Source organism: Palaemon carinicauda, chromosome 45, assembly GCF_036898095.1.
Source record: "Palaemon carinicauda isolate YSFRI2023 chromosome 45, ASM3689809v2, whole genome shotgun sequence".
Taxonomy (NCBI): Eukaryota; Metazoa; Arthropoda; class Malacostraca; order Decapoda; family Palaemonidae; genus Palaemon; species Palaemon carinicauda.
This window is the reverse complement of record NC_090769.1, coordinates 26804680-26816831: the sequence shown is the minus strand read 5'-3', so window position 1 is coordinate 26816831 and position 12152 is coordinate 26804680. Positions and strand designations below refer to the sequence as shown.

General features: G+C 36.8%; 1 protein-coding gene across 1 annotated transcript in view; it reads left to right on the top strand.

Moving 5' to 3' along the window:
• The window catches only part of LOC137634797 (zinc finger CCCH domain-containing protein 13-like), a 74615-nt gene that overhangs the window by 15507 nt on the left and 46956 nt on the right, over positions 1-12152 (top strand). The window contains exons 3-6 of the mRNA XM_068367341.1: positions 3392-7621; positions 9660-9817; positions 10691-10831; positions 11609-11743. Of these exons, the coding sequence (XP_068223442.1) occupies positions 3392-7621; positions 9660-9817; positions 10691-10831; positions 11609-11743 (4664 nt within the window). The remainder of the gene's footprint in view (positions 1-3391; positions 7622-9659; positions 9818-10690; positions 10832-11608; positions 11744-12152) is intronic.

The window sequence follows — 12152 nt, the reverse complement described above, 5'->3', positions numbered from 1 at the left end:
AGCGTGGTTTGTATTTCGGTTACGGAACAAATGACAAATTCAAAGATAATTTGTATTTTTCCTAGCCATACAAACCTTAGCTATTTACACATATTTGCCTGCCAGCCCTGTCCCCCAAGACAAGTCCTACCTCTAAGTGAAAGTGAGCATTCATCTGTGTGTGAGGGGGGGGAGGGGTAGCTAGCTACCACTCCCTAACCCCCCCCACCCCGCGCTAACTAGCGCGGGGGTAATACACCCTCGTTAAATTCTAATGGCTCGCCATTTCAGCTGCGCTAAAAGGTAAACCCTTTGTAAATAGCTAAGGTTTGTATGGTTAGGAAAAATACAAATTATCTTCGAATTTGTCATTTAGTCTTTATCATATTCATATTCCTTTCTTTCAGTTATCTGTCACTTATTCTTACACCAACACAAATCATTAACCTTTAGAGTATGAAAACTTTGGCAAAGAAAACCTGTCAATCGGAAAGACTATAACTTTTGACTTTGGCCGCATGCATTATTATTACTAGCTAAGCTACAACCCTAGTTGGATAAGCTGGATGCTCTAAGCCCAAGGGCTCTAATAGGGAAAATAGCCAAGTGAGGAAAGGAAATAAAGAAATGAATTTACAAGAGAAGTATTGAATAATTACGATAAAATGTATTAAGGAAAGCAACATTAGGTCTTTCGTATACAGTTTAAACTATAAAGAGAGACTTATGTCAGCCTGTTCAACATAAAAACATTTGATGTAGTTTGAACTTCTGAAGTTCCACCAATTCAACTACCTGATTAGGAAGATCATTCCACAACTTGGTCACAGCTGGAATAAAACTTCTCAAATATGGTTTAATATTGAGCCTAGTGGTGAAAAGGGCATGACTATTCAAAGTAACTGCATACTTAATATTATGAGCAGGATGGCACTGTGTGGGAAGATCTTGAATCTTGAAAAATCTTATGCAACATGCAAAATGTTGAACAGCGGTGCCAGAGATTAGGATTAATATCTAGATCAAGAATAAGAAATTTAAGATTGCAAGTTCTTATCTAACAAATTAAGATGAGATTCAGCAGCTGAAGACCAGACAGGAGAACGATACTGTACTTGAAATAAGGCAGCGTGAAAACTTCTTAAAAACAGATTGATCACTGAAAATCTTAAAAGACTTTCTTAATAAAGGGATTTTGACGAAGGAAAAATCTATTTCTGAGGAGAGACCTGTGGCGGCCGGTGAAAAGAGTCCTTCTTATATATCTTTTCTGATAAAACCTTCCAATTATACCAGAGAAAGATAAAAGCATGGAATGCTGAGGTTACAACCCTCGCGCGAGCACCTTTTGTGCAGTTGAAGAAGAAACAGATGGAATGTGTTTCTCAAAAGTAAATTTGTAATCAAGAATTACACCTTAAATTTTAAAAGTGTCTTATAGAGTTAAAGAAACATTATCAATGTAGAGATCTTGATGTTAAGGGGCCACTGTCATCGACCTACTTACTATCATACTTTGAGTTTTTTAGGGTTCAGCTTTATGCCCCATAATTTGCACCATGCAGTAGTTTTATCGGGATCTCTATTAAGGGATTCAGCAACCCCAGATATACCAAGCTTGTTTTCTAGGCCAAACCATATATCACAATTACAGTATTTAGTTTGAAAAGTAATGGACCAAGAACACTACACTGAGGAACACCAGATTTCACATTTCTATAGCACAGAGGAGGGAAAAGCTAAATGCTAGTGTTGATATCAAGTTAGTACAACTAATATGAAAATATCTAACTTTCTATGAAGTTTTAATTTTTTCATATACTTCAAACCAATTACGTATACTGTAGAGTCAGCCCCCACTCTTTGCTAGGGTTAGGTAACAGAGACAAGTGCAATTTTGCAAATATTTTCTTGCCTGGGTGGGATAACTCCTTACCTAACCTAACAACTCACTGCCCATTGCCTACACTGGGATAATTAACACCCCAAGTACTGCCTGATATTGATTTTACTTGCTTTCTATCACAATTTAAGTAGTTTGTAATTAAATGAAATCATATTAGTGTGTGTACAGTACATGTGCACACGTGTACCCTATATACTGGACATTGTAAGACTACAGTACAGTCGTAACACCACAGGTACAGTAACTGTACCATAAATGTTAACTGTTTACGTTTGGACAACTTGACTATTTAACAACTCACCACACACATAGCCTACATTTACAAGAAACAATGCTATACATTCCTGTACTGTATTGTGCAATATGTACTGTATATATTTTAAAATTGAATAAGTGTACATATTTTATATAACAACCACTAACCATTTTTATATGAAGTTCTATGCATTCTTGAAGCATGACACAACTCCTGATGCGTCGGCGTCGTCTCTTACGCAATATTGTTGGGAATAACATTTTGACAATATATTACCTGTAGAATTGGTACATTGACACCAGATAACTAAAAATCTATAGCAAATACAGTATTCATAGAAAATGAAAAGGACCTAGAACCATTAATATACCTCATACAGTGCACGGTAGGCGATACTAAAGTGTATTTGCAGTGTCCGTTGGATCCATACTTGAGCCAACCAATTTCTTAACCTTTTACTCTACCACTTTGCTTCCTTTCCATCATCTTGCGATCCAGCCTCTGCCACACCTCTCTTCACTGTCTTGATATGGCACTGAATAACTTATTGGTTGTTAGGTGAATCTTCTTTAAATCAAATCAAATCAGTTTATTTGGGACTTTAATAAGAGTCCCTAAGACTAATCGTCACTTTACCAAAGGCTGATATGTATGGAATTTCATGGTGACATGAAACTGACTATACTCTTAAGTAATTGGTTTGTGTAGAAATAAATCTCATGTTCAGTTTTTTCATTACAACTTTCAAAAATTGATATTTATAGTAAACTTGAATATAGATGTAAGCTAACAGAATGCATATAATTTGGGAAGGTTGTAACTATTATAGCCATGTAATTACTACTGCGTATGTGTCTTTTATGATTTCTGCTTCCCATCACCTTTGACTGACATCATGCTAACACGTGTGGGATGTGTAAACTACTATGTTCTTTTATTTTGTCATCTATTGAAAGATACTGGATAACATAAGCAGTGTGTTTTTATGTCACAATATGTAATGTACTGTCATTTGGTTATGAATTACATCATTCATGTCTTAGTCACTTCACTTCACTTCCACTCCCAGGTAGGCTTTCAGCCTGTCAGTGGAATCAGTTGTCTTCTCCACTCAATTCTGTTTTCAAAAATTCCCTCTCTTCTCAGCTGTTCAATTGTTGGCATGTTATTCTTTGTCAAAATCTTTTAGTATAAGTATGAAATTATTCTTTACTTTTCCATGTATTCTAAATCATTGTATTATTTTCCAGGTTCACCTTCTTGTAGTAATGTTGCTGTATCAGATATTCTAACAAAAAACATGAATAGCCAGTCAGATCTACTGCAACAGCTTGTGAGCGAAGCAGTGAAGAAAGTGCTAATTGAAAACCCCCATTTAGCCTCGGCTGGAATTGATGCTAACACGCTAGTGGCACATACAGGTGCTGAAGTCAGTCCACTAAACAATAGTTTGAAGAGAAAGTACTACCCTAGACCTCCAGATACTCCGAGTTACAACCCAACACCAATCAAGGAGCTAAACAAACGTAAACGTTCAAGTGAAGGTCAAGATGATATGCCCTCAAATTCTAAGGCAGCTAGATATGTTCCATCTTCAGTGGGCCAAAAGAATCTTATATCTGATGTCAATGAGAATAAAGACTCTGGTGAAAGTGAGGCTACAGATTTTTCTTCACCAGAAGAAGAAGACATAGACCAACGGAACTGTGACTTCGATATACTAGAGGAGGTTTTGGCGGAACATTCACAGAATAACAAGATAAAGGTTAAGAAAAAGAAGGTAAAAGCATTGGGAAAATTGCAATATAATTTGAGTAATCATGACAATAAAGTAGAAGAGTCGGAAATGATAGCAGATGCGCAAACCATGTCTGATCAAGATAGCAATACATGTGATGGTCCTAAAGAGAAAGCGAAATTGCTGGTAGAGGCATCTTCTATGCCAGAATCTTATTTTCTTCCTCCTTCTCCAATATTTACTTCATCCAGTGATGGTTTTGGTGCATATAATACTATTGTCTATTCGCAATCTGAAAGGACGGACGATGATGATACTAGTAAGGCTAAAAAGGAAGAATCTATTCTTGTTGAGCCTCTACTTTCGTCCTCTAAGATTTTGAATAAAGATAAAACTGTTCCTGAATCAGTGGAAAAGGAGCTGAAGAAGGACGACAGAAATTGTGCTAGTAAGTCTGTCGCTAGTAAGTCTGTCTCCAAAGGACATGCATTACTTCCCAAATTCGTTCATGCACTTGGAGCTCCCAAATTGTCAAGGCCTAACATCAAAAGTTGGAATCCACAAAGTAAGGGCACAGTTGCCGCAAGTCTCGATGTAAATAAAGATAGCATAAATGATCCATTGGAAGCATTATTGCAAGAAATGGATGGAGAACAGGTTGTAACCAAGCCGCCTCTTGGTGGTGGAACATCAAGTGCTACTTCCGATGGAAACCAGAAGACACCGTGTAATCTTAAGAATACTAAAAAGTACAAAGTAGATTTAGATAAAGAGATAAAAAGTTTAACCAGTTCGGTGGGAAAAGATAATGATGGTAAAGAAAAAGAGACGGTTGAGGACCCAGAGGTTAATAAATCCGTGAGCAAGGCAACCCTAAGTGAAAAGCAGGACAGTGCCCTTCCGTGTGATTCTGCTAAAAAGAGTAAAATTTCTACATTAAATGAAGAAAAAAGATCTCCTTCATCTGAAGAGGAGCTGGAAAAACCTAAAAAGAACACTCATTCTAAGTCAAAGAATGATGATAAAGACTCTAATTATAATTCGAAGTCTGATGATGTAAGTAGTGATGATACTGTTAAAGAGAAAAAATCTGACGAGGATACTGAGGTTGATGAACAGTCACGGAGAAAGAAAAGAAAGCGAGACCATTCCTCTGGCTCAGAATCTCACGAATCATATCATCGGAAGAAGAAGAAGAAGAAAAGCCGCAAGCGACACAAGAAATATAAGAAACGAAGACGCCGGAGAGACAGCCGATCAGATTCTCACGAAAGCGACGATGCTTCGGAAAAGGAGAATAATGACGACGATGATGATGAGGAGGAGGATGATGATGATGATGTTAATGATGATGATGATGATGATGATGATGATGCTGAGCAAAAAGAGAAGGAAGGTGATGCCCCCAGTGAAAATAAGACTAAAGAAGAAAAGAAGGCTAAAAAACACAAAAAGCACAGGAAGAAAAGTAAACATAGAAAAAAAGGAAAACGAAAAAGAAAAAGCAAGAATAAATTGAGGAAAAGAGACAGAAGTGAAAGTGGTAGTGCGAGTTCAAGTCCAGCTAGCAGTCGCAGTACAAGCAGACACAAAAGTTCTATTAGAAACAAAAGTACAAGTAGGCACAGAAGCACTAGTAGCCACAGAAGCTCTAGTAGACATAGAAGTTCTAGTAGTCACAGAAGCTCTAGTAGACACAGAAGTTCCAGTAGGCACAGAAGTACTAGTAGGCACAGAAGTACTAGTAGACACAGAAGTACTAGTAGACGTAGAAGTACTAGTAGACGCAAAAGTTCTAGTAGTCACAGAAGTGATAGTAGGCACAGGAGTTCTAGTAGACGTAGAGGTTCTAGTAAGAACAGAAGTTCTAGTAAGCAAAGAAGTACTAGCAAAGAACAACACAAAAGCGAAAGCAATAATGAACACAACAGAAGAAGCTTTAGCAGAAGTAGTAGTAGAAGCAGAAGCACTCCTAAACATAAAAGTAGTAGTGCTAGGGAAAGAAGTGAGAGCAGCAGTCGGCGGGGTAGTAAAAGCAAATCGAGACAAAGAAGCAGGAGTAAGAGTAGAAAGAGAAGTAGAAGCCGAAGTAGAGGAAGGAGCCGTAACAAGAAGAAAAGGCAGCTTTCAAGTAATAGTGAAAGTGAAAGCAATGAGAGTGAGAAACAGGAAGAAAAGCGTGGAAAGGAGGCTAACTCAGGGTCTCCTGCAAATAATGGTGTCGACAGAAATAATGTCATCTCAACTCCAATGCCTATAGATCCCTCTAAAATTAAGCTTGAAAAGAATGTAGATGGTGGAAATGATTCCACTATTCCAGTGGATTTATCAATTGTCAAAAAGGAAAAAGTAGATATGCCATCGTTACCATGCACTGCTACTATCAAGGTGGAAAAAACTGATAGTAATAGTGAAAAACAACAGTCGAAAAGGCCAGAGAACAGTGAACAAGGAAAATCTGATCTTGATAAGGATTCTAGCATTGCAGTAGGGTCAAGAAATTCACATGGCAATAAAATATCAAATGATTTTAATAAAAAAGAACATTCTCATACTGATAAATCCAAAGAAACTAGTTCACGCAGTTCTCATTCGAAGGAAAAAGAGGCTATTAAAAGTAAAGAGATTAACGAAAGGAGGAAGAGCAGTTGTGACAGAAGGAGTAGTTCTGAAGGTGTTTCAAATAACAAGTCTACTAGACGTTCAAGCACTGACTCTAGGAAAACAGAAAAAGAGTGTTCTTCTTCCAAGACAGTTGGTAATGAGAGGAGAGTTAGCACTGAAAAGAACAAAGATAATGTAACTAGTACTCAGAAGGATCCCAAGCCCAAAGTTATGTCCATGTTTGACCTGGTTGCAGAAAGTATTAAGCCATCTAAACCGAAAGCTCTAAAGGAGATTTCAATTTTTGACAATGTTTCTGCTGTAGGTTATGAATCGGAAAGTAGTTCCTCGGGGATATCCGATCAAGATACTCAAGAAGTATTTAATGATGACAAAGATGCATCTCACGAATCAACTTTTGATCCAGGTAAAGTTAATTCGTTACCCAAAGAGAAGTCCTCTGAAACTAGTATTGATAGATCAAAGAGTCAGTCAAAGTCGGAAAAAGGTAGTCACTCGCATCGATCGTCGTCGTCGAGCCAATCAAAGTCCAAATCTCACCGGGACAGTGAAAGCTCAGTGAAACGCCAGCATTCGTCACATTCATCACACGGTACATCAAAGCATTCACATTCATCGTCCAGACACAAAAGCAGCAGTCGTCCTCATTCAAATACTCATAGTTTGAAAAGCAGTAGTAGTTTGACTGGCGATGGTGTCGCTAGTAAAGAACTGGACAGGTCTCAGTCTAATAAGTCAAGTCACAGCAGCAGCAGTGGTAAAAGCAAGGAATCCAAATCAAGCAGTCATTATAGCAAAGATAGTCATAGTAGAAAACATAGTAGCAGTAAAGACAAAATAAAAGAGCATGTTACTACAGCTCATAAGAGCAAACACTCTAAAAGAAAGGAAAGTGAAACAAAAGATGATAAAAAAGGAAAAACAAGTGTTAAAGAAAGAGAGGGCCACAAAGAAGATGGAAATAATAAAAAGGACCACAGAAGTAAGCATAAAGAAGATACCAGAAGTAGACATGAAAAAGAGAAATCCAGGAGAGGGAAGCCTGTAAATAAAGACAGCTCAGACGATGATGAGGAAACGTCAAGTAACTCCGATAGGGAGCTGTGTAGTACAAATGGTAAGAAACATAATTTTGTTCTTGTTTTGTATGGTAATATTTGGGGTTTTGTTTGTGTTCCTATCCAATTATAAGCCCTCTCCTTATTGCATAATTCTAGTCTGCTGAAAAGTAACAAAATATCAGGAACTTTGAAAAATTAAGCTATTTTAATTTTGATGCTTTGAGACAGGTTTCCTGTATATGGTTTCATTACCCATTATTCATTTATCCTAATACTGTCAAAAAGTATTTTTATATTATGTTTATATTTTACATATGTGAATGCTACCGCCATCAATCATTATTTTAATGATACCCAAAATTCATTGCTATTTTTTTCAACGAAGTTAAAATGATTTGATCATGATAAAAGAAAATATTTTCCCTGTATTGGCAAGACAGCTGCAATATTGAGAAGTGGATGGGTCATTAGCACAAGGCCAGATCCACCTCAGCCTCCTCAGAGGTAAAAGAAAACAGTATCAAAGTTGAAACTGTTCGGCTAGACATACATTACTTGTTTGGTGTCACTTTTCTCCCAATTTATAATTGAAATATTGGTTTGTATTTACTGCCTTTTATTTTGAATTGTTTAGGAATATTTCCTAAATTAGTTTGACTAAATTTTTCGGCATTTAATGTGGTGTGTAGTCTCAAGACTTTCCCTGTAAAAGTTTAGAGCAGGGAATTCAATACGACATAAAGTACCAAAGAAATGTTGTCTCCTCTGCTCAAGGCCTGTGTTTCAACATTCAGACTCTATTAAACCCACCACAGAACATCCAATTTAACAACTGATGACACGTCATCACTGAGAACCAATACTATACTGTACTGGAGACAATACAACTTCCCCTCTAATTTGTGCCAAATTGAAATGTTTGTTTCGGTCACCGTGCAGTTAACACTTTATTTGCTCATCTGCATTAAGTGAGGAGTCTTCGTTTACTGTCAAGTTAAGTAACAGAAATCAAGTTATGATTAGTAATCCACTATTCTTAGTAATAGCGGAACCCTCTTGAGTCATGACTCCAGTTTTGAGCCCTTTTCCATTCTCTCTTTACTTGAAGTGTTGGGTGCCACGGAGAGGAGATGCATCCTTAGTACTGGTAGAACCAAGAGAGAGGTGTCTAGAACACAATCTCTTTCTGACTTAGTGAGTTAATTCATAAGCCATGTGCCTTGACTGCTTGAAAGAGTCGAGGTACCAGCTACGACCAAAATTCCCCAAGTCAGGCCGTATACTTACCTTCAAGATAAATCTGTCAGTCGACCAGGTGTTGAAGGTGCTGTGTGTATGCACCATACTACCTCCACAGCCTTTATTCTACAGGAGTATCCACAAGGTATGTGATGCTCTTGTGCTTGGTCTTATGGTGGCTGCTCAAGAAGTTGTGCAGCAAGCCCATCTCCCATGTGGGACGGTAAACGTTTTGTCTTAGGCAACGAATAGCTGTAAAGTTGGAATGAAAGAAGAAGGACTGGCTCTTCTCCTCCATTCTGTCTGCCCCTCTCTTAGGGGTGAACCATTACTCACTGGATCTGACTTGATGCTGGTTAACTACACTTCTGAGCTCCATTCTTAAGAAACTAGTAAAGTTTATTTCTCATCCTCCGTATACAAGGGGCAGGATGATGAAATATATACTAACCCGTTGATCATAAAACGTCAGGTGTTATTATGGACTGTTATCCCCTTTGGGGAAGGAATCCATCCTTCGACAATGTACCATGCTTCTTGGATAGGCTTGGCCCTATCAGCCAATTCATCCCAATGATAGACAGATGGGAGTTGCCTGGAGTCATCTCCTTCCCTTCCTTATGGGTCCAGGTAGATTGACATATCCAGGGAAGATATAATTTATTTATAAATATATATATATATATATATATATATATATATATATATATATATATATATATATATATATATATATATATTTTGTATAGAAAATTTACATTACTATAGGAAAATTTTAAGTAGAAAATTTGGATTATACCATACATAAGTTGTTGTTTTAATGTGTATTTTGGTAACAAAATTTTTGTATTTTAGATTTTGGTATAGATGATGATGATGAAGGTAATTGCGATGAGGGTGGAGACGAAGGTAATAATTCTCCGTTCCCTGATCTCTCGGCCTTAGATGAAATACCTCAGGATGACTGGGAACAAATGATAAACAGCTCTGGAGATGATATGAAGCATCTAGAAGTAAGTATAGCTATAAATGTGTTATTCATTTGTTCTGTTTTGAAGATCTTTAGGGTTGCAATACTCATGCAATGAATGCTTGACTTCTCAACTTTTTGAATACGGATAAGGTTTACTTTAAAATTCGTTGAAACAAGACAAAACTCTCTCTCTCTCTCTCTCTCTCTCTCTCTCTCTCTCTCTCTCTCTCTCTCTCTCTCTCTCTCTCTCTCTCTCTCTCTCTCTCTCTCTCTCTCTCTCTTTTTTTTTTTTTCAATACCTTTATTGTTTAGTAAAAGGTTATTTGTTTTGTTCCATCACTAAATACAAAGTTAAGCTGTTAATAAGGGTATTACTTTTGGCGAAGTTGAAAGACAAGCCATTAGACTTTTAAGCGGGGATTAACCACCCTTCCGCTAGTTAGCGGGGATAGAAATTACCGCTTTCACTCACACACCTGGGCCTCACTTTGCTTTTGGCTTGGGTGGAGATAAGAGTTTTGTGTACTGTACATTGAAAATTTTACTTTTGTATTTTTTTCCAATTAGATAAGAAATAATTTCAGAATTTTTTTCATATACAGTATGTTATAATAATTAATACATTTTGCACAGTGTTGTAATTATTTCCTAAGATTGTGAAATTAATATCTTTTTATTGTTTGAAAATTATCCATTCACCATGTTTTATGACTATTAATTATTATTATTATTATTATTATTATTATTATTATTAAATGCTAAACTACAACCCTAGTTGGAGAAACAAGATGCAAAAGCCCAAGGGCTCCAACAGGGAAAAATAGCCTTGTGGGTACTTAGATTAGGTTTCTAGAAATTTACAGTATAGCTTTTGAACCTTGTCGAGCCTAAACACCTTTTTATTTTTTTTCAGAATTTAAGATCAGAAGAAGATTTTGATTTAGAAGACTTTGATAAAGAAGATCCGGCTATCATGGAGGAGTGCTTGCAAATGTATAATCAATATAAACCGGACCCAATAGAAACTGAAAGTCAGATTTCTTCTAAGAAAAAGGTATGTAGTATTATGCATTGAATTATGTCATATTCTCTATAACCATAAAAGCAATTGTTTCATCGCAACCCCGCCAGTCATACTGTGCCGTATTTTTGGGTCTCGTGTCCCCATGCACACAATTTCTTTAGCCTTCCAAACCCAAGAGTGATGTAGGTGCCATGTGGATCCATCTGTAGGTACAAGCTACCTCTCTCATAGCTTGTGTGTCTATTGCACTGTTAACAACTACTATAGTCTATTTCTTTTAGTGATGCAGATTTGCACCGACTCGCAGCGGTGCCCTTTTAGCTCGGAAGTTTTCTGATCGCTGATTGGTTGGACGAGATAATTCTAACCAATCCGCGATCAGGACACTTTTCCGAGCTAAAAGGGCACCGCTGCGAGTCGGTGCAAATCTGCCTCGCTAAAAGAAATGGACTGTAGAATCTAACTAGTTGGCATATGGTTTTTTGAACTCATAAGGTTTTCAGTGGAAATGCCATTGACAGTGTTGCCAACTTCTTTGACAATGAATATAAACTGCACAATATACTGTAATTACCTATAATCTGCCAATTATTTAACGGAGAATTCAATTTCAAGTAGCAGTTATGTTTTAATTCAATTCTATATAACACTAATAATTTGAAGTTCTGTAAACTTCCTAACTTGAAATACAAATTATGGAGTATCAAGTCGATTGCATTAATTTTATTTGTTTACTGAGGCTGGTATTTGTCTTTCTGAAAACCTTGTGAATTATGATTACTGTATAAGATCATTTTTCCATTCTAGATGAAGTTTGAATCAAATGATGAGCCAGACCCATTTCCTGGAAAGCAGAGAGTTGCAAGATCAACTTCTGTTGGTAACATGATTCCCCCAAAACCAGGTGCGGACCTGAAAGCCCGGAAGAAAACTCCAGCGCAGGTGAGAATCTTATGAGTGTTCGTACTGTTCTCTTAAAGTACGTATAAGAGTAGACAAATTAGAGTTCATGAATTGGTAGAACTTCAAAATTTCAAACTTGCAGAAAATGTTTTTATGTTAAACAGGCTGACATATGTCTTTTTGTTGTTTATATATATATATATGAAATATCTTTTTTGATGTTACTGTTTTTAAGATATTTTATTATTTATTAATTATTTCTCATATCATTTATTTATTTCCTTATTTTCTTCCCTCACTGGGTTATTTTTCCCTGTTGGAGCCCTTGGGCGTATAGCATCTTGCTTTTCCAACTAGAGTTGTAGCTAAGCTAATAATAATAATAAGAATAATAGAAACTACATGTCACTTTCATGTCATATTCCCTATGCCACTTCTTCATGCCTCC